Genomic DNA, 22,673 nt, shown 5'->3' with positions numbered 1-22,673 from the left:
AATAATCTAAAACTGTATTCTTGAACAGGACAATGAGTTCACTGAACTCGAATGGCCTCTACAGTCACCAGATTTCAATCCAATAGAGCACCTTTGGGATGTGGTAGAACAGTAGATTTGCATTGTGGATGTGCAGCTGACAAATCTACAGTAACTGTGAGATCCTGTGAAATCTCTGAGGAATATTTCCAGCACCCTGAATAATTAAGGCAGTTCTGTAGGAAAAAGCGCTCAAACTCAGTACTAGCAAGATATACCTAATAAAGTCAAGGGTGAGTGTATCTGCTAGTGTGCTTTAGGAAACACCGCCTACCTCCTGGAAATTCTGAAATAGTTGAAGAAGTGTTTTTGTATGCACTTCATGGGTCAGTGTGAGCATGATAGAAAACAGCATTAGTGCCAAATGTTCCAGTCCTGGTTAACTAGCCAACCAACACAAGTGAGGCAGAAGTAGCTTTTTTTTTTTCCTTTTCTTTTCTTAGATTTACCTTTGTCATTTAGTCTGGTAAAATACACCCACACAAACAAGGAGAGCAAAGGGCAAGTGTTTCCCAAGTTATTTGAAATGTAGGTATCCGCAGGACAAATCAATAGTCACAGGAAAGTAGCTGAAGAAGAAGACTTGGAAATGTTATTTATTTCTCACCATTCTAATTGTTTCAGTGTGTGGAGCTTAAATAAATATCTAAGTGGAGTAAAACGAGGGATGTGAATGTCTGTAATAAGCACCTGAACTGGTGTTCTTTGTGCCCACAGTGAAATAAAAATCAAACTCCCATTTGCCAGAGTACGGTTAGCCCATTACTCCGCTGACTTAAGGTTGAAGAAAGTTTCAAGGATACAAGCTGCCGTTTTTCATTTTAATGTCAGTCTACTGAGCAAAACAGGCTGAGTCATGCAGTCGCAATTTTTCTCTCTCTCTCTCTCTTCCTTGTGTCCTGAGATGTGAAGGGACTGATTACGGGCTAATCAGATGTTTAGAATTTGGTTCTCATTTCTTGCAGCTGAGTAAAGTCTTGCCAAATGTGTGGTAGAAGAGAGAAGAGTGAGGGAGTGTGTGGACGACGGGGAAACGGAGGCAGATCAGGGGCAGGGAGAGGCTTTCATACACTCAGTGTGCCAGCAAATAATTAAAACAATCCTAAAAGATGCCAAGAGGAAAAGGCAGAGAGGGCTAGTGTGCTGTGAAGCAGCAGTAAATTGCTTTTCTTCCTGTTAATTACAGGGTTATGCTTTTCAACTGATGCAAAGAGGTGCTATTTTGCACCTTATTATAATAATAACTTTTTTTTTTTTCCATTCCTTGTTGTGTTACTCAAGCTTGGTAAATTATGAAAACAATGTTACACTCAGTGGTGTCACTCAGCGTGTATGTTCAGGCACACTTGTGTACATCGCCAGTTTGCTTTCTCCATGCAGTCATGTGTCAAAGGAGGGTTCCTGCACTTTCCTCTCTGTTCCTGCCAAATAATAATGCAAACCATTCATGTTCATCTTTGAGTTTCAGGCCACCATCTCTGCACACGCTCCACTGTTGCCGTTAAATCGACACAGTGGGTCTTTGTTCAGTATACTCTGCGGAGTGTCTGCAGTTGTTCAGCGAAGCTGGCACAGAGCCTCCTCGAGACTTTACCTGGCTCACAGCAGACAATAGTCAGCAGGCTGAAAAGAGGCTTTGATGCTTTTCTGGTTGTGTAAAAAGAAAATCAGACGCAGGGTGAATATTCATATTCAGTCATACACTTGCTAGTTCTGATTTAATCCAGGATTCAGTGTTCTCTAGATCAGTAACTGCACCGGAAAAAGGCGGCGCAAAGAGACTTGCTCTCTCTAGAGCTGCCGGCGTGGACACGTGCTATAAGGGGGTCAAAGTGAAAAGCATGTAATGAAAGAAAAAGAAATGTCAAGTGGCTCCTTTTACTTGCAACAATCAGATTTTTTCTCTTTCTCTCTCTTTTTGGCAGTCTTTTTACACCTCTGCAGAACACCTTTTATATCGCGTTTTCTCCTCTCTTGTTTGATTTACGCATATAACACCTATAATTCATCAGTGATTATTGCTAGCTTCTGCTAGTGTCATGATAAAATTAATATCCACAGCACTAAATGGGTGATAATCACCGATGTGCCGCGTCACAGTAGCTTTTTCTTGCCTACCGACATGTTTTCACAGGAGACAGCTTCCTAACAGTTCCTCGTGGCTGCCAGTGGAACTCTTCAGCATTGTACATATCCTAAAAGAAACACCTTCTCACCTTTATACCAAGTTGCTTAGCTCACTGGCACATACACAAAGACAAACCTCGACTGAATCAGTTTGACAGATGATTGATGCAACACTCGCCAGGTTTTCTCAGTGCTGCCACATTTATTTCCCCCGTATAGACCTGCTGCACTGTGCTGATACGCAGCAGAAATATGAACAGGTGTGACATGGGTAATTTGTTCACATGGCCTAGAGCAGTGGTTGGCCAAAATGGTGCTGCTCAGCTCGGTTTAGAGTTGAAATCCAGCTCACAGAAGCTGACCAAGGTCTCTGTAGGTGACCCCAAAGAAGTCACTTGTGTTTTGGCAACATGGCTTCAAAGCCAAATCCCCCCACCTCCTGTGTCTCAGAAAAAGAAAAAACATATTAAAAGGACATTTTATTATAGCTCAGCTAAAGCAATGTTAATGTTTGTTGACCTCTGATTTCAGTTACTATAAATCAGGTCAGTTCAATATTCAAAGTGTAAAGCCTTGTGACTAATGTTTCAATGGGCTTTGGTTATATCCACATTTTTCAAGTAATCATGGGTCGGAGAAATAATATGAAAGGGGTAGGTCTTAAAGAGAAACCCTCGCCCTACTTTGCAGTTCCCTGCAGCTTTAAGGCGTTCTTCAGCTCAGTGTTCAAACTGGATTTATACTTTATACAAAGGGGTTAAAGTGACTCCCACCATAAACACCTGCATTGCTGGTCCATCACCCATCCATTTACATCACAACCACAACACTAAATGGGTGTATTATACCGTAATATTCTTTAGCTACATTACCCACAGTCATTTTTTTTTCCTTTAATTTTGTGTTGCGTAATAGAATTTGGGACTATTTAGCATGTTTAACATTTTGTGTTCACTGCAATCAGCCTCTACATGCAGCAAAACCTGTAGGACGAACACAAACAGCCATTCAAATTTCTAGTGGTTTTCACATGGTGGTTTCTTATTTTTTTGAGAAAGCTAAATGACAAAGCTTTGGTCTCTTTGCATACACTGCAGGCACAGTGTAAATGTGTAATGTGGATTCATGAGTCCTGTTTTGGCAGACCCTGCTCACATCGCATTGTTTGTAGTGTTGTGTTGTGTTTGCACTTCTTAAGTCTGCTCATTTTTAAAGTGAAAAGTTTGATGTCATAAACGATGATGATTGTATAAACTCTTTTGAAATACCTCACTAATATGTAGACAAGCAGAGAAGGTCAATTAGTGTTAGATTCTAGTGCAGTGTAAAATATGCAGTGTGTTAACCAACTGATCTGCACATACTGCCAGACTGTTGCTTACACTACAGCAGGGTAGTGTCAGAAACCTCAGCTCAGCCAGGTGGTGCTGGGTCACAGGTCTTGCCTGAATCAGGCTTTATCTGATTTTGAGATAACTGTGAATAATGGGTCAGTTCTAGCGCTGAGAATGGTGGTAGAGACTAGTTTGCAGAGTTGTGCTTGATAACATTCTGACTCATCCCAGATCACTATTGCAGAAGCAAGAGAATATAGTAGGACTCAGTGATCCAGAAGGGCGAGAATTTGTTTTCATTATGTACTTATTCACAGTTTCAGTCTCATGCGTCCCTGTCTTATCGCCATCCTTGATCCCTCTCCTTATCTCGCTTTCCCTGCTATCCCCCTTCCCTTTTTCTTTCCTCCTCTCGCTTTGCTAACCACAAATTTGGATGAAGCATACAGTTGCCATAGCCAAACACAAGCCAGCACAACCTCTGTACTTCTGCTGCTTCCCTTGATTGATGTTCTCATATCTATCGCTCACACACACTCAGCAGCTCTCAGATAGAAACAGACTATTAGCATTGGCTCTGTGCCGTTTCCATTCCCACAGTAAGTTAGACTGCAATCAGAAGAAGATCTTGTTGGCAGTGGAGAGAGAAGAAAATGATAGAGAGACAGATAAAGGCAGTGAGCTAAAGTTAAAGCCAGCTGAGAGTCCCAACAGGAAGAAAACAGAAACGAGGGAAACAAGTGACACGAGTGCATAACATTGTTTACTGTAATACGCTGTCATTGCCATCTGTGTGTATTACTGCGGTGCACTGCAGAAAGCTTAAAATGTGCTTTTGTGTGGTGCATGAGAAAATAGAGTTTGCTTAAAATTGATGGTTGCGTACATTGAATTCACTGTTGTAATAAAGCATCATAAGAGTACAAAATGGTTAGTTTATCAAGTGACCCAGTAAAGCAGAGGTGCATGACCTTCTCCTCTCCATGTGTACACATGCTTCTCAGGATTAAATATTCAATTGGATGCGTTTCCCTTTGCCTCGGATATATCCTCATCATTATACTTTAAAGACCAGCGGAAACACCTGGGAACCATATATTCTGTTATTTGACTCTGATCCTTGTCTCATTATGCATCACTATCTTCTTCTTACTGTTGGGCATTTTAATCAGGAAAACAGTAGTTTAGCTTGCAGCCTTTCCGGCACCCCTACCTGTATTCATTATGTATCTTTGAACAACTCAGACCTCTCTGAATATGAAATGATGCCTGCATCACTCTGATATAGGTGTGTGGGAAATGAACTTTGTCACAAAAAAATTATGTTTTTTTTCTCAATTTTATTTGATTATTGAAGGAAACCCATAAGCAAAATAAAAAATTACCATATAAAGATGAAAAGTAAAATAGCAAGATAAATGCAGAAGGACTGGCATGAGCTTAAGCATCTTAGAATTATTTATATATATATATATATATATATATATATATATATATATATATATATATATATTTTTTTTTTTTTTTTTTTTTTTTTTTTTTTTTTTTTGGGGGGGTGGGGGGGGGGGTGGGGGGTCACCTTTATTAGGAACATTGGGGCATTTGGTCACCTGCTTAAAGTCTGTGTATGCGTTATCTGACCAGCCATCGTTTTTGTTACAAGTGTTTTGTAAAACCTTTGTGAAACTGTTTTTTGATTGCATACAGCAAAAGAGGACCCAAACAAGGGTCACACAAGCAGCCTGTGAGTTACATAAAACAGGCAAGGGGCAAACAAAAAAAAACACAAGGAAACATAGGCCCCATTTACACGAGAACTTTTTCAGTGGAAATGGTGTCGTTTTACCAAAAAAGCAACGCGTTCAGATGGAAACGTTTCAAAAACAATCTCCATTTACACAGAAATGCAAGATGTTAAAAACACCAACTACTTCCCACTGGCAGGCCACAAGTTGGTGGTGTGGATATAGGAGTCACAATCATAGTGCAAATGTGCCAGTACCCCCCGTTTTCAAAAAGTAGCATTTTTGCCGTTTACATGCGTTTACACGCCGTTTTCACGCCATTTTTGTATTAAACGAGAGGCTGAAATGCATCAAAACTTCACAGTTTTCATCTGAAAACATTCTTGGGTAAACACGGCCATAGAAGAATATGCAATGACAAAGTTAACCGTTATATTATGTTCAGATCAAATTTGACCCATTTGACATTTGACAGCAGGACAACTTCACTAAATTTCCTTCTTTTAGCCTGACTTTTGATGACTTTCACTGAAGTGGTCCAATGATACTCAAAAATGAAAATATTTTGAGACGCTACAGATGCTACACATTTTTGCACATTGAAACTGTACAGTTCAAATCTGGATTTCAGATCTGCCAGGGTGAGTTAAATCAAGAAAAAATGTGGTTTTAGGGAAGCTTGAATCATAAATACCATGTCTCTGCATTTTTTATTTTTATTTTTTTATGGGACAGTGGTGACAGACCATGACACTGTCATGAGAACTGTCTGTGTTCTCAGCACATTTGCCCAGGTTCCCACAGAGACGGGCACCAGCTGGTCTTTGAAGCATCAGGGGGAAAATCTCCAAACAGTGAAACAGTCATAAGATTATAAATCACCTGAGCTGCCATTTCACGGAGTGTGGGAAACACAAACACACAAGGTTTCCTACTATTTCTTTGAATACACAGACTAGTTTGCCATAAGCATGTTTTGGGCTCCAATTGTTAATTCATATGGAATTCATAATTATAAATATAAATGGTACTTATGATAATTTGTTATTATACAGAAGTGAGGATAGTTATAGTGCCTAGAAAATAAAAGGGAATTATTGGCCAGGATCAAAATTGACTTGAGCCATACTGTAAAGGCATAGAATCCGAACAGCATTAAAGGGCTAAAGGAAAAAGAAGTAAAACTCCAGGAATTAAAAACTGGGAGCGCTGGACCTTAAATGCCAGGAATTTTAAGGTGATCTCGCAAATGGGAAGTGAACTGCTAGAAAGTGATTGGCTGGTAAAATGCAGACGATGCATGAAATGTACAGTATGTGTGTATGAAAGCAGTGTGTTTTAAAATAAAACAGCCATGAAAACAGTAATTATACCAAAAACTGAAATGACAGTGGTACATATTCAGAAAGGGAAGCGAGGGCCTAGTTATCCGTCGCATCACTGTAAAACCCGCACAGGCTCAACAGGAAAACAGTTTCAGCTTTAAGGGAGAAACAGATGAATTCAGCGTTTGCTTTGAGAGTTTCATTCTAATCTAATCTTTTAGTCTCAATAGAGCAGGCAACTGTTTCCAGTAAACAATCTCTCATAAATGCCACATAAAATGGCAGAGAAACAAAGTTAGCTTTAAAGTTTGTGAAGATAGCAAAATATTTAGCTGCTAAACAGCAGATGCATCCCTCAGGAGTTAGTGGGGTAAAATGCAAAAGGTCCCTGTGTCACATAAGTCTCTTATGACAATCTTATTGTGTAGTTTTGTGCCCAGCAGTTAACGCTGTTTAGGAAACTTTAGCTTGATTTAGGTTAAGGAATGGTCAAAGTCATTATTAAAGGCATACTACTCGATTTGTGAAAACCGTTGTGTGATCGCCTCAGGGGCTTTGAAGGCAGCTTGCCATTGCCTGATGGCCACTTATGAGGAAACAGGGAGAGACTAACAAAAATGCTTTTAGTTGTAGTATGGAAAATGCAAGATAATGTAAGATTCTTGAAAGTTCATACATTAAAAGTCACAAAAAATTTTTTTCATCTGCCTGTCTCTTCTGAGTCCTCCAACTTTTTCCAAGTGAAATACTAAATCACTGGAGAATCTATTCACACTACAAAAGGGTTTATTTTATGTGTAAAGCATAACTGTAGCTTTGAATGTTCACTGGGGACCAGACAGACATTTTACATCCAGCTCTCTTATAATACCATTACCCTACTTCCATATAATTACTTACTCTCTGGAAAAATGGAGCTCTCTAACATGTGTTTAATATTGTAAAACAGTGTATTTTAAGCTTTTGTTTTAATTTTTAAATGTGGGTGTGTTGGTACTTTCTCCGCTCATGTAAAAAATAAAAGCCAGCCTTCCTAATGCTGACTTTTTTGCAGTTATTAATTTCAATTCAATTCAATTTTATTTATATAGCACCAAATCACAACAAACAAACGTCTCAAGGCATCTCAGAAATGCTGATGTTTTTGGTTTTACTGGCAGGAACAAATGAGTTATTTAGAGGATTTATTGATTAAAACAAGTACTAATGTTGGGGAAGTATACTTATAGAAGTGGAGTTATGCCCATAGGCTAACTACTATGTTCAGAAATTGCTATTCTTCTCCCGGAAGGAAAAATACTCATTTCATCAGCAGCAGCTGTGGCTATTTTATGTTCATGTTTTTGTTTCCTGTAAAACGTGTGTATATGCCTGTGTCTGTATGGTGAATGAGGGTAAGGAGAGATCCTGATCTACAGGCTGCTATTCTAGCTTTTTTGTGTTTTTGTTTGTTTTTGTTTTGTTTTTTTGCCTTTTCTGATATTTAGACTGAACATAATTGCACACAGAAGGAGGAACAACAACATACAAAGTGGTATGAATCAAATGAAACGAGTTGGAAAGCTTATAAAGCTCAACTTTTGAATTTAAAATACTTCCTCTGATTCAAAGAACAGAATTTTAACTGTTCCTGGGATTTTAGATGACAAATCCAATAACACTTTCTGTATTTAAACGAGGAATTTACCCAAACTAGACTAAATTACTGCTACTAGGAACGAGTGCCAGCAACACGTCTTAGGCTACTTAAGTTTAAAACAAACAAGAGAAATAATCAGAATTTATGCAAAGAGCTTTCCTTTAGAGCACTTTGCAAGTCAGCTTTCATCTTCTCTCTAAATTAGCTCTTATTGCAAATTGTCTCTCTTTTTCTGTGTATTCCACCCACACCTGCTATTGACACAAACATAATCACACATGCACACAATGTATGCCAGCATTTTGTTCCTGGTGTAACTGGATTACATGTGGGTGGCAAACCTTTCTCCCCCCCCCCCCCCCCCCCCCCCCCCCCCCCCCCGCTCCCAGATCCCTTTGAGTTGTCTGAAAAAACTGAGGAACAAGACTCAGATCAGAATTTTGGAACGAGCTCGTCTTTCACACGGCCATAGTGGCGACAGTGAAGCTCTAATTTCAGATTGGAACTTAAGAATGAGCTATCAAATTAACATTTTCAATGCAATCCAGGTTTCTGTTGCATCTGCATTACATATGTGTGTTAATTCAAACCACCAAACTCATATTTTACATCATTTTTTGTTTTTAATAGAGTTTACTTCATGGATGGCTTCTCTAAGAGCCTTTACAATTTAAAAAACCCTTGTAGTTTGGTGTTGTTTTATGCTTCCGGCCCAAGATCACTTCTAATAAGACAATCAGAAAGTTGCAGCAGACTCTTGCCATCCCCGGCCAGTCTCCTCAGAGTACTCTTACAGCTAAGGACAATCCCTCACCAAAACCTTCCCACAGCCATAGCAGGTCAGAGTAGCCCCTAAGGGTGTAGCTCTGCAGTCCAGTGGAAAGAGCAATGTAATGGTTTTCTGCAACTCAAGTGAAAATCTGGACAAATCACCTCGCTGTCTTGGCAGTTATTTCACAATAAATGCAGTGTTGTGTATATATAGGTCACTTTTGCTTTAAATTGTGTGTTTTATCTTTGCTTGCTTTTGTATTTTGAAATGTGTGTGTGTGTGTGTGTGTGTGTGTGTGTGTGTGTGTGTGTGTGTGTGTGTGTGTGTGTGTGTGTGTGTGTGTGTTGCAGCTAAATGAGGACATGCGGAGCATTGTCTGTGTGGGCTGTCTCATTTGTTGACTGATTTGTTTGGACCTTTTCTGGTTTTGGAGATAAACATGTTGAACCAGATATGAATATTCCTAATGGCTTTTTAATGTCTTTCTAATTTGCCCTTTAAAGGGCTTTAATGGACTGTCCCCATGTTTGCACAGAGAGGAAAAAACAATGGCTCTGACTCATTTAGTGGTTAGCTTTGAGCCTGCACTAAAGCAGACAATGGCATTACACTCCTTTAGAGCTCCTACTGTAGGAAGAAACATAATGCCGTCATATTTTACATGAGTGTTTGTGTAGTATCACATGTCTAAGAAGTTAATAGGGTCTCAACTTTAGAGTTGTGTTTCTTTACGTTGAAGGAAAATGTTTTGTTAGTTTAAAGAGTGAGGAGCATATGTATTACCTTTGGTACTTATGGGACTGTAAACCCCTGGGCCAGTATACATTTTGGTTATTTTGACAACTCTTTTACCACAGCTGCTTTAAAGAAAGATTACACACATGTATACATTTCTCAGTAGAAACTTTAGCTTAATGCACTTAATTTTGCAATTTGTATCCAATAAAATCAACAATGTTATTGTGCTTGTACCAATATGCTTTTGTATTGGACAGCAAATATCTTCACAACATTGTTGTGTAAATGCTTGTGTGTGTGTGTGTGTGTGTGTGTGTGTGTGTGTGTGTGTGTGTGTGTGTGTGTGTGTGTGTGTGTGTGTGTGTGTGTGTGTGTGTGTGTGTTTCACAGTCACAATGCAGTGATGATGAAAAAGTGATGCAAGACAGAAACCAAAGTATGTGTCTGCAATTGCAGTCAGTGACGGAAAGAAAGAGACATATGGAGGTTAATAACCTGTCAGCCGAGTTCTGTTGTAAGGGAGAAGTTGGCCTTATGAATCATGTGGATCTTCAGTATGTTTAGAAAGAGTGTGTGTGTGTGTGTGTGTGTGTGTGTGTGTGTGTGTGTGTGTGTGTGTGTGTGTGTGTGTGTGTGTGTGTGTGTGTGTGTGTGTGTGTGTGTTAAAATAAAGAGATATGGGCAGAAAGAGACCATTTACAATGATAGAAGTGTCATTATTAATGGTGCATTTAACCTCACAGCGTTGTCTCTTTTGTTACAGTAAAACATATGTGTTTGTTAACAGTAGTAATCACTGGTAGCGTAAGTGTATGTGAGCGAAAGTGAGAGGGGAAAGGTGTGAGCAGAGGTTGATTGCAAAGCCATTTCCAGAGGCTTTGTTGCGCTCTGTTAGCTGAGGAGCTCCATTTCAAAGACAATTTGTCTACTGCTGAGCACTTTGGCAAAGAGCGGCCTTGTGTTGAAGAAAGTCTACACATTTGTGTGTCTCCTTGTGTGTGTGTTAGAGAAACTTTTAGCTGCCTGTGCTGTTTTTTCACATGATTTCACATGGGGAGAGCATATTTAAGCTTGTGTGTGCAAACTGGTGTGTGCTATACTTTGTATATATACGTACAATACCTGTCAAAAGTTTGGACACACTTACTCACACACACACACACACACACACACTCCAAGCTTGGAGGGAAAAGGAAAAAGACTGGCCATAGGGGCGAGCTGGGATTTTTGTACATACACACATCGCCCCTATGGCCCCTATGGCCAGTCTTTTTCCTTTTCCCTCCAAGCTTGGGTCCTATACCAGAGACCACCGTTACCTTCATCTTCCACGTTCTTTCCAGCTCCTCTCTGAGCCCTTGGTATTTGTCAAGCTTCTCGTGTTCCTTCTTCTTGATGTTCCCATCACTTGGTATTGCAACGTCTATCACTACAACCTTCTTCCTTTGTTTGTCCACCACTACAATGTCCGGTTGGTTAGCCATCTCAAGTTTGTCTGTCTGCATTTGGAATTCCAACAGGATCTTAGCTTGGTCATTCTCAAGCACACTTGGGGGCGTATCCCATTTTGACCTCAGGACTTCCAGATCATACTCGGCACAGGTGTTCCTGTATACTATGCCAGCTACTTGGTTATGGCGTTCTATGTACAGTATGCCCTCCCTGCTAGGATCTTGCACCCTGTTGTTCTGTGCTGGATTGTCTCAGGGGCATCTCTGCACAGCCTGCACCTGGGGTCTTGCCTTGTGTGATAGACCCCGGCCTCTATCGATCTTGTGATATATATATAGATATATATATATATATATATATATATATATATATATATATATATATATATATATAATGTGTGTGTGTGTGTGTGTGTGTAGTGTGGTGATCCATAGCTCTTACAGCAATCACATGTAATGCAATGTTAGCATAGGTGAAAGCCCCTTCCAGTCACCATCTAGCAGCCATCAGTGGCCGATTGAATGGCCGCATTAGCAAGGTCGTGATCTGCTCTCAGGCTCATTTTCAAAGCAATGCAGACTTGGCCGCTCGCCCACAAGATTTTTGGAGAGGTCCTCATCATCTTCAGACCTCAGCTCTGTATAGGATATCTTTTTAAATGGTAAAATCTAATCAAACTGCAGTCTGCTGGTATTTCATTTTTAAGTATAGTTTTTTTTTTTTTTTTTAAATACAGTATAGCCATTTTCAATAATGGCAGCATCTTACACAGTAGTGGAATATGTGAATATGTGTCTCAAAATTCTGTGATGCTTTCTGCTGTGTCAGCAATATCCTATGTATTTCATGCTATAAATATGTTTTCTTGAAGTTTTCTTCACTTAAGGAGCCAAATGTCGCATGCATAATGTTGCAAATGTTTTTTTTTAAGGCAGAAGGGTTTTTTTGCAAAAGCTAGAACACAGAGTTGTTTTCCTTACATGGTCACAACCTTTTTTTTCTCCCCCTAAACCTTATTGCAGGTATGCTATTCTGCAAGACCCTGCAGGCTGGCTGAGTGTGAACCCAGTCAGAGGAACTGTCAACACCTCAGCCTCACTGGATCGCGAATCTCCGTATGTCTATGACAACAAATACACAGCTGTCTTCATCGCCACTGATAATGGTGAGTTGCACTTTATGGCCATAATGGAAGATATCTATATATTTAGAGTAATCTGTAAACCCTTTTAGATGACTTCATATACTGTACGTTTGACTGATATTGTGCAATAGTATTTTTTTTTTATTTTATATCATCAGTTTAGTTATTGATAGGATTTATATTTATTTCAAAGTCAAAGTCAACTTTATTGTCGAATCTGCAATATGTACAGGACATACACAGGACTAAATAGCTGCCATTTCTGTTTGATGCATATAACAAAAATCTGCAATAACTCCTTTATTTTCAAAATGTTGTTATGGATATATCTTAAACAGTCTACTTCATGTAACAAGGTATCCTGCTGTAGTTTCATTCCCATTTTCACTAGTGGGTGATGAGTTTCCGTTCAGAAGCACTGCAGCAAACATAAAAAAGTAGAAACAGAGACTGGCTTTATACATACCAAGCACTCTTGGAAAAGACTCAAGCTTCCTGACTTTACCTGGCAACAGTCAAACTGTCATTTTCCCATGGTAACAATAGGATGGCCTTTTGTGGTGCTGCGTCTATCAGACCATATGGTGGCTGCTTGGCAGTGTCAGTGGAGCGGCTGCTTTGAGACTTTCCAAAGCACAGATGAAAGTGTTGAGAGCCCTGCCGGATTTCTCTTCTTTATTTTTTTTTCTCTTTGCTTCCCGCTCTGTCTCATCATCTCTCTGTGTCTCTGTCTCTTTGTCCCCCTTCTTCTGTCTCTCTCCCTTCTCCTATCAATCCATCTGGTCTCCTGTGCTCAGAAGATTCTGACAGATCCATTAGAGGAACTGAGGGATTCTATTAGTAGGCAGCAGAATAGCACTGTTGTGCTGGGGAATTCGGCAGCCTTAGAAAGATGAGCGCTGAAAGAGGAGTAATGATGGGGCAGGAGGAGAAGGTAGGAGGGGGTGGAAGGGTCAAGGGAAGAAGAGAAAGGAAGGGACATAAGAGGAGATAACAAGAAAAAGATACAGAGCAGGAGAAGGGTGTGACGAATAGGTGGAGAAAAGAGAAATGGAGAGTGGACTTAGCCAGGTGAAAGAGTAAGATCTGTGTTAAAGCCAGCCAAAGATGGAAGAATGGAGGAAGTTATTGTAAAGTCTTTGACATGTAATCTGAGATGTTTTTAAAAGTTCCTCATGTCAGTTTTGAAAAGCAAATGCTATGCTCCGGTCCACATGTTAGTATATAAGCATAAGTACAAGCCCTTTACAACTCACAAAAGTGCCCTGCAATTTTATGTGCATGCAGACACTGCCTGCGCTATGATGGATGCATCTCTTTCAATGCTATTACATTATGCAATGAGGTTGTGGGCTAGTAGCAAACCTCAGTGCCTAGAAATTTCAACCGAATTGTGTCCAAGGCAGCAAGTAGCACGACACCGAGCAAGTACAAGTGCATCTCAAAAAATTTGAATATTGTGAAAAATCTTTATGTATATAATTTAATTAAAAATAGGAAACTTTCATATATTCTTTATTCATTAAAGTAATATATTTTAAGCCTTTTTTTTGCATTTAATTTTGATGATTATGGTTTATAGCTAATGAAAATAATTCTGAAAAATATGTTTATACACTTAGTACTTGGTTGGGTCTCTTTTACCACGAGTTACTGCATGGCATCTAGGGAATCATCTCCTAATTTGCCTACAGAAATATACACAAGAAAAAACAGTCCTTTAAAAAATTACAATTCTTAAGTGTGTGTGTGTGTGTGTGTGTGTGTGTGTGTGTGTGTGTGTGTGTGTGTGTGTGTGTGTGTGTGTGTGTGTGTGTGTGTGTGTGTGTAGCTGGCTGAGATAGTCACAGAATACTGATGCATACCTGCTTGACTGCTGCCTCCACTCTTTTTATGCATGCTATGTCATCAGCAGGACAAATCTGTTCCTTCCCCACAGCTACAGTATCAGCGCCATGATTGTATGACAACCAGCCTGTGTCGACTACCAACAGGATATCGATTGACCCTTACATTTTTATCTTTATATGTATGCAGAGACCTCCATTGAATACTATCCACCCACAGAGGATGAGGAGGGTGAGAGCAGAAAGACTGTGTTTAACAGAAAAAGAAAGGGTTAAAGGAGAGGCTTATTTCACAAGTGCCTGAAAATAAAAGTACAAAATAAACAGAACAGCAAAGAAATCTACTGAAATAAATGGGTGGTAAGAGGTTTAAAGACAGGTATTCAATAAAATTACATCAAAAAGTGTAAGTGTAAGGGTTTTTTTTTTCATGGTTAGCAACAGATTGATGGTAGCTCCTGGTTAGCAGCATGAGGGCAGGTCAACTCAAACAGCCCTCTGGGTGGCAACAGATGGTGCAAACACGCTTCCCCTTCCCAGGGAAAGATTGAAGTCCAGATCAAGGAAGAGATGAAGAGACAGAAATAGGACAAAACAAAAGAATAATAGAAAGGAGAAAGACAGACATATGAGAGATTTAATAAGGGAACAAATTGATGATATTGGTCTCAGGTCAAAGGTCATATAAGCTAAAAACTTAGCGGCAGCAAAATGTAGCCTGGAGGCTGCATTCTGTTGCCATAGTAATCAGTTGCACTTATAGAAGAAGCGAACAGATCATTTACCACTCTGTGTACACCTACATGTATCCATACACATTTCGGAACGGAAATCTGTTATTTAGTGGCCATTGCTTCATTTGTACTTGTGCAGATTGTATTGTTTCTCACATGTGTTTCTGATCCCAAGTTAATGACTTAAGCCACAAATGAGTTTTGCCTATGCAGCGGCACCTGGCAGGCCTATGGAGCAGGATAATATTATTTGAAGTGATATTGTTCCAACCTGAGCACTGGGCTTGATGGGCTGTTTATATAGACTCATCAGTAGCTGCTGGTTTTTCACGCCACTGAATTTTCCTCTGCTCTCTGATTCCCTGCTGGGATGCCAGCTGTTCTTACCCCCTTGCCTTTCCTTTGCATTAGTTCCTGTGGGTAGATTAAAGTTGTTTTTTTTAATGTCTTTGTCGTACTCTGTGCAGAGGCTCTCTGACCTGCACTGCACCTGCGTATCCTCTTACTGCTGTGTGTTGTGGTTCAATGTTTTCTCCTGCTCATCATTTAAATGTTAAACCGCCTCCTGGAGGGAGCCATTTGTCATCGGGAGGCATGAATACATTATCAAAGCCCCAGTCGTCTGAAACACGCCAGCACACGCTCGCAATCTTCGGTGTCTGCTGCCACCGATCCTACCCTTAAGTTATGTGCAAAAGAGCAGAGCAGCGTTGCTTTAAACACATGGATATACTGAGAAGAGACCTCTATTTAGACAGAAATATTTTTGCTTGTGTGTATGTTATCGGTTTCAACATTGTCAGAGAGCTTTGTTAATTACAAGAATATTAAGTATTGCACACATACATACAGCCAGACTAAGCAGCATGATAAGTCTCAGCATTCATCACAGTCACATCACATCCCCTCTGGTTTAAATCAAAAGCGAGAGGCAAAAGTAGAGAAGAGCTGCTGAATTCTAATGGGTCACAAATTAAAACTCTTTGGTGCTTGGAAAGATTTAAAATTTATTAGTGTGAGTGTGTATGTGGGGTGGGGCGGGGGGATGCATGTACATAATATGTGTTTCTGTTCTCTCTATGAAAGGAACATAATAGGTTCGTTATTTCTCAAAAGAGAGAAAAAATAATGATGGTGGTAGCAGGCTGCCTGTACATGTGTGTGCGTGCGGAGGCACACCTTTGTGTGTCTCTGTATATGTCCATTTCCGAGTGCAGTGGCTGCCTGGTGTGCTGCCTCATTGCCGTACTAAGCGTTGGGAACCAATGTGCAGCTCATTGCCGTAATGGGCTGAGTAATTTCCCTGTTTCGGGCGAGCCCAGATACAGTGGTGTCTGTCATGTCACAAGCGTACAGTGAAGCAGCCTGGCAGGCTGAATGCAGATAGACTCATGTTGTGTCTTCAGCCAGCTGTGAGCAGGGCGTCTCAAACAACAGCAGGGAAATATAAAGCATGATGAGGTAGTGGGTCAGGCCAGTGCGCGGGGCCTGAAATCATCAGGCAGAAAACAGAAGAGAGAAACAAAACAGAAGTGAAAATGCTAACCTTGTGGAGATGATTGTCTTGGTTATGGAAAACCAAATGTTCTAGTTCTCTAGATCTGGCTTTTTAATCTATAATGGAACTCCATTAAACCCAGATTTTGTTATTGATGAATCTTTTTTTTTTTTTTTTGATTAATGAGGGATTAAGCTATGATTAAGCTATGAGCTGTTAAGAGATACAAACATAGCGAATGCTAGAAATAAGCCTTGTCTGCCTGCTATACCTTTGCAAAAGAGCCGGTATAGTGCAGTCAAGAGAGCCAGAGCTGACGAGGAGACTGTGTCTAATAGAAAAGATAAATATAGTAACAGGAGACTCAGTGTCAAAAAGACAAAAAAGAGAAACATGAAAGAAAATGAGACAAGGTAGTGAGAAAATTGAAAGGTGAAAATTAATGACATACGGGACAAAGAAATGAAGGTTTTTGGGAGGAGTTAAATTTATATTAAAAAAAAAAAAAAAGATGATGTGGGGCCTAATGAGGCAGCATTTGACTGAACCTTGATTATATGAATTCTGGAAGTGCTTCCTCACTCCCACTCTTCCATCTTTCTAGCTCCTGTCCTGTCAGCCCCTTTATGGTCACAGCCACACAGGCAGGCAGGTTAACCACCGTGTTGAAACATGTTCTCACCCAGCCAATCAGTCATGACCCTGTATAGCAGTAGGGAAAGGTGATGCCAGTGTAAGGGAAGAGTTCAGGATACAGAATAAAGACAACTTGACCCAAGATAATGACAGTGTAATGGATATGCTCTGCAAAGCACAGAAGATCGCAGCTCAACACTGTCTTGCCTTCTGTTGCCTCCCCTGTCTTCCTGCACTGCTTCATTAACCCCAAATACTCAGTGTCTTTCTCACTTTAAAGCTTCAGTAGCACCTCCCCAACCTTTGCCTCTCTCCCTGTCCTTCACTGACTGCCTTTGTCTTTTATTTCTCGACTTGTAGCAGAACCCACTGGGGAAGTCTCCACCTTGTAAACAGGCTCACGTTGTGTCTGTGATTAAAGAATACCTTTGTACGGCTTTGCCAGGGAAAGAAATGTCTTTCTCTGTTATTGTCTGTTATCTGGCCTTGCATCTCGTGTCCTTGGAATACTGATTTATCCACAGATCAGAAGTTCTCGCTGTGCCCGGCACACCAAATCAAAACGTGGCTCGGCCCACGCAGCAAGAGAGCCTCTGTCTGAGTACAGTAATATCTGGCTACTTATTTAATAAACACTGAAACTACTGGTGATGTTGAATCAGAGTGTATTCCAAATTATTAAAACTTAACGAGGGTCCTGTACTTCCTCGCCCAGCACATTGCTGCCGGGGTGTAGTTTTAATGACAGGGATCTAAATGAAATCAGATGAGTGGGTAGTGGAGATGGAAAGAGATGGATAATGAAAAATGAAGTCAGATGATGGAATCACGCAAACACAGCTGATGGAGAGTGTCTTTCGCTTTATCTAGAAAGCATGTCATTAGACCAACATAGGAAATCTGTCAGAGGCTTAGTTCCCGATGAAGAGTTGAACACACCATCTGTGCATCTCAGTGTTTGTGTGCATTTATCTATCAGGATTGGGTGGGAGTGTGCTGTGCACGGTTTGGATGGTGTTTTAATTCCACAGTGATATGTAGTTTGAGTTGTTTGAAATGCCACCTAAATTAAAACCTGGGAGAAACTGCTCACTTGTGTTTGTGAGATTCCCTGCCTCCTTTACATGTGGAAACACATCACTCTAACCCACATATGCATGAACATTCTAACAAATACTTTAACTTGAGTCAAATTGGTCATTTGCTTTATGTGCAGGTTACTTTTGTTTTGTTTTGTTTTTTTAGATACTCTGCATTCTCATTTGCATGAGTACAGTATGTTCAGGTAATCAGTCCAAACAAAAAGCTCTCAAGGCCCATTTACACCCATATCAACATGTTGTCTATGTTTGGATATATTTGGTATCTGAGTCACCAGTCTTTGCATTTATATCAATTCAGTTCTATCTATACTGTCATCTGATATCAATCTATAGTTTACATTAGTAAGCTCCTTTACAACTGTGGAATGGATTTTTATTAAATGCAAGTGCTTTCATGGTTCTTTGAGTCATGATGACTTTAGTGATCCCCAGGCTTTAGTTTCATCACTATGTCAAAATGTCATTGCTGGCTGAACAAATACTTGCAAAACTTGTTACATTACATTAGTGTCTGCTCATGCTCTACACTTTAGATTGTGGAAATGATACCATGCTGACATCCTTGCTATTGAAACACTTTATCTATTCATGATTAATATTATGAAGTTGTTAGGCTCTAGACTACTAAATAACAGTTTGCCAAAGAATGCTGAGGTGGCAGTGGAAGGTCATCCACTACCCATAATGGTTCGGCCTCTGCTCCAGTCTGGATGTTAATGCGTCCTTGGGCAAGAGACTGAATTCCCAAAAGTCCAATATGAATGTGTGTGTGAATGGGTTTTGCCAGGCCTGGAACACTTGATCACTAAAAACATGGCACATCTTTTTAGTTTAACAATTTTATGACTACCTGTAATTCACTGATAATGTCAACAGCATTGCTTTCTGAAAAAGGATTAAATATCAGACGACTCTGCATATAAATCATCTGTGTTGAAAAAAAGGAATGTATTCTTTATGATTTAATCATTTATAATGATTTAACATTGATTACCCTATACTGAGATCATCAGATAATTCAAATTGTAAAATTTATTCACTAAATACATGGATCAAATTTAGACAGTGTTTATGCAAAGTTTCATCAAGGTAAACTCGTCTAAAAGAAGATGGGGAAGATTCAAACATGCATACAAACATACATACATACATACATATACTATGATCATTATAGTATGATGGTATTGATGGCATGATTTAATTGAAGAATCCAAGTAAGTCACTGCAGTGTGACAGTGACCAAGGGTGTAGAAGATCAGGGCTAAAAAAAAAAAAAAAATGGTTTTCAGCCATTTCCGAATGTTTTTTGCAGGTGTGCTTTTCCATCTGTCAATGCACTGTGTGAAAGGAGCCCATTATCAATCTGGCAAAGAACTGGAAAAAAAGGTTCAGCTGTAAAAGCTAAGGAAAGCAGGTTGGAGAGAGTATTTAATTATTTTTGAACATGTAATTAATTTTGGTTTATTGCTTTCTTACAAAAACTAGAAGGCAAACCATGAAAATAAGAATGGTTAGACTCTATATCAGCTGACAAAACAGCTGCTTAATTTCAGTTAGTTGCTGTTTAAGTGCTATGAATATTTTAATAGTTAACTACCTGATTAATTAAAGGGTTTTTGTTGGTTTTGCTGCTGTTTTGGTTTGTTTGGTTTTTTTCACTTGGATGTGTAGCCATTACTACATTTTGATCTGGCAGCTTATCACAGAAAAAAAAATATTCTTTTTTTATGAGCAAACCAAACAAGAAACCTCCCAAAGAGGGCAATTTTTGATGTTTAATTAGCACAAAAAGAGTTTGCAGTGTAAGCCCACTTAAAGCTGTATCAATACCCCCCTTCTCCAATCACCGTGTATAATAGGCAGCAACTGATAACCCAAACTCTATTCTGAAAGTAATTTGCCAGACTAGCAGCGATGCACCTGTCCCCAGCCCTGTTTCTCTCCCTGAAGTCATCTCTCTTAATGACTTGTGCCTATTGTAATTTGTTCTGGCTGGTTTCATTTACAGTTCTGATCAGCCAATCAGATTAGCAGTATGTCATGTGATAGTGTTTGCTGAAGCCCTGAGGAATCTGATGAATGATGGGACAGAATGAAGTGGGTTATCTGAAGGGAGTTTTAACAAGGTTTGGGACTTAAGCAGTGGCAAGATAGATAGAGAACTGGAAAAACACAACAGATAGGAGAGCGAATCCTGTAGTGAGAGTGCAGAAGACACCTGTTATTTCTGTGAAATCCTCTTGCTAGCTGAAATCAAAGGAGGATATATGACTGAGTGTATAACACTTTAAAGTTATTTGTTTGACTCAGAATGAATCAATGAAAAAAATCTGTTTGGGGAGTCTGACTCAACATTCCAATTCTCCATTTCTCAGATTTGCATTTGTGGCTGGACTGTAACATCGGTGCCAGAGCGATCCTTCGGCCAGCCATGGACTCCATTTTGCAAATATGTCATGTATCAGCTGTATGACATGAATGTGCAGTAATTTACCAGTTGCACTACATGCGCATGTGAATAAAGATTCAAAACATCAAATATCGCCTGTAGGGTAATAAATAAATAAATAGAATTTTATTAATGCTTAACATATAGTTTTGCTTATAAAATGATCAAACTCATTTCAATTTAGCTTTGTTTATATAGTGCCAATTCACAACAACAGTTGCCTCCAGGCTCTTTATGTTGCAATGATAAATATTCTACATTATTAGAGAGAAAATCCCAATAAGCATTTGGACCAACGGAAGGAGAAGTCCCTTCAGCAGAACCAGGCTCAGGGGCAATCATCTACATGTACCACAACTGGCTGGGGGTGAGGGGAAAGACATGAGATAAAAAGAGGTCACAGAGAGACAAGGACAAAGCACACTCTATGGGAGAGCAGGCAGAAGTTAATGACATGCAACAGTGGCATAAATGCATAGGGAGTGAAAAGAGTTGAGGAGAGGAGAAATGTTCAGCGCACCATGGGATGCCTCCCACTGTTCCCAGTGAGACAGCAGCAGTGTAACTAAGATATGGTTCATCATCACCTGATCCAACCCCAATGTTAAGCTTTAACAAAAAGTAATTTTTTTAAGTCCGACCTTAAAAGTAGAGGCGCTGCCTTTCATTCTACTTTTTGGAACCTCTTGGAACCATAAGTAAACCTGCACTCTCAAAGGGAAGTGCTCTGTTGGGACAACATGCTCATCAGTCTGTGGCAGCAAATGAAAGAAGTCCCAGCATCTCCATATTCAACATTGTTTGTCCAATATATCCACTATGTCTCCTCTCCACATGTTCAAATCATCTCAGCCTCGCCTTTCTAACTTTGTCTCCAAACTGCTCGACCTGAGCTGTCCCCCTCAGATGTGTTAATTTCTAATCCTGTCCATCCCGGTCACTCCCAATGAAGATCTTAGCATCTTCAACTCTCCCAGCTACAGTTCAGTCCCCTCTTTTTATCATCAGCAAGTCTCACTAGCATCTTGTAAATCTTCCCTTTCAACTCTTGATGCTAACATTCTGTCACAAATCAGCCTGCCTCCCACTCAGCTCCTCCTTTCATGCTGGGTCTGACTTAATGTCATATTGGTTGCATGAGGATCTCCTCATCTTCAGCTTTCCATGTATGCATGTTAAGGTGCAGAGTGGTTCCAGAAGAGAGCCATGCCACCAAATATAAATTTTGTGCAAGAGGAAATTAAGAAAAAAGTGGTCCTGACTGAAATACATTTTAGAGTGAATGTATACAGACATCATCATTTGCAGTGCTGTGGCCCATACTGCAGCTGGATGCATTTGAATGAACTCATGTAAGAGTGTGAACCAGAGTGGACTCTTGCAGTTTCAGCAGATGAAGGGAAATGGGAAAATATAGTTTTGGGTGTGTGTGTGTGTGTGTGTGTGTGTGTGTGTGTGTGTGTGTGTGTGTGTGTGTGTGTGTGTGTGTGTGTGTGTGTGTGTGTGTGTGTGGTTTGTGCTGTGCAGTTAGTAATAGAGAGTAAGGTTTTTCCTATTTTGCTGGAAGACACTGTAAAGTGATGGGGAACAGGTTTAACTAGATTAGTGTACAATTTTTCGGCACAGTAGACACTTTATATAATCATATAATTTTCAAATTCACTTCCCCCCGATGCTGGCTAGCCTGCTCTCATCTCCTCCCTTTCTCATTTTAGATATTCCCTTCATTTATCTTTTCTTATTCTCCTCTATTACCTTGGTGTAGTCCACCTGTGAATTACTCTTCCTGCCTGTTTAGCAGCAGCATGATATATTGTGACATTTTCCAATGAGCTATTCCTCATACCACAGCCCTGCTCCTGACTTCTTTGCTTGTTATTTTGTTTCCTTCATCATTCGCTTTTATGTGGCTCAGGAAAATAATTGTAATAACAATAGTGAAAATTTTTGGCCAAGGGCATCATCCACTGGTTGTTTGCACTTAAGCTGCCCTGCAATATAATAGTTATTCTAATGAGCACAAGAAATATAGCCAGCCCTGTTTCAGCTTTGTCCTTCACAAGTATACCATTCTTTACCTTGTGAATTCAC

At 39.9% G+C, this 22,673-nt stretch overlaps 1 protein-coding gene across 1 annotated transcript in view; it reads left to right on the top strand.

The window, feature by feature from the left end:
• The window catches only part of cdh13 (cadherin 13, H-cadherin (heart)), a 367,414-nt gene that overhangs the window by 312,135 nt on the left and 32,606 nt on the right, over positions 1–22,673 (top strand). Inside the window, exon 12 of the mRNA XM_030732385.1 lies at positions 12,194–12,336. Within this exon, the coding sequence (XP_030588245.1) occupies positions 12,194–12,336 (143 nt within the window). The remainder of the gene's footprint in view (positions 1–12,193; positions 12,337–22,673) is intronic.

The sequence above is a fragment of the Archocentrus centrarchus genome, chromosome 6 (genome assembly GCF_007364275.1).
Source record: "Archocentrus centrarchus isolate MPI-CPG fArcCen1 chromosome 6, fArcCen1, whole genome shotgun sequence".
NCBI lineage: Eukaryota > Metazoa > Chordata > Actinopteri > Cichliformes > Cichlidae > Archocentrus > Archocentrus centrarchus.
Note: the sequence above shows the minus strand (reverse complement) of the source record. Positions and strands in the feature narration are given on the sequence as shown.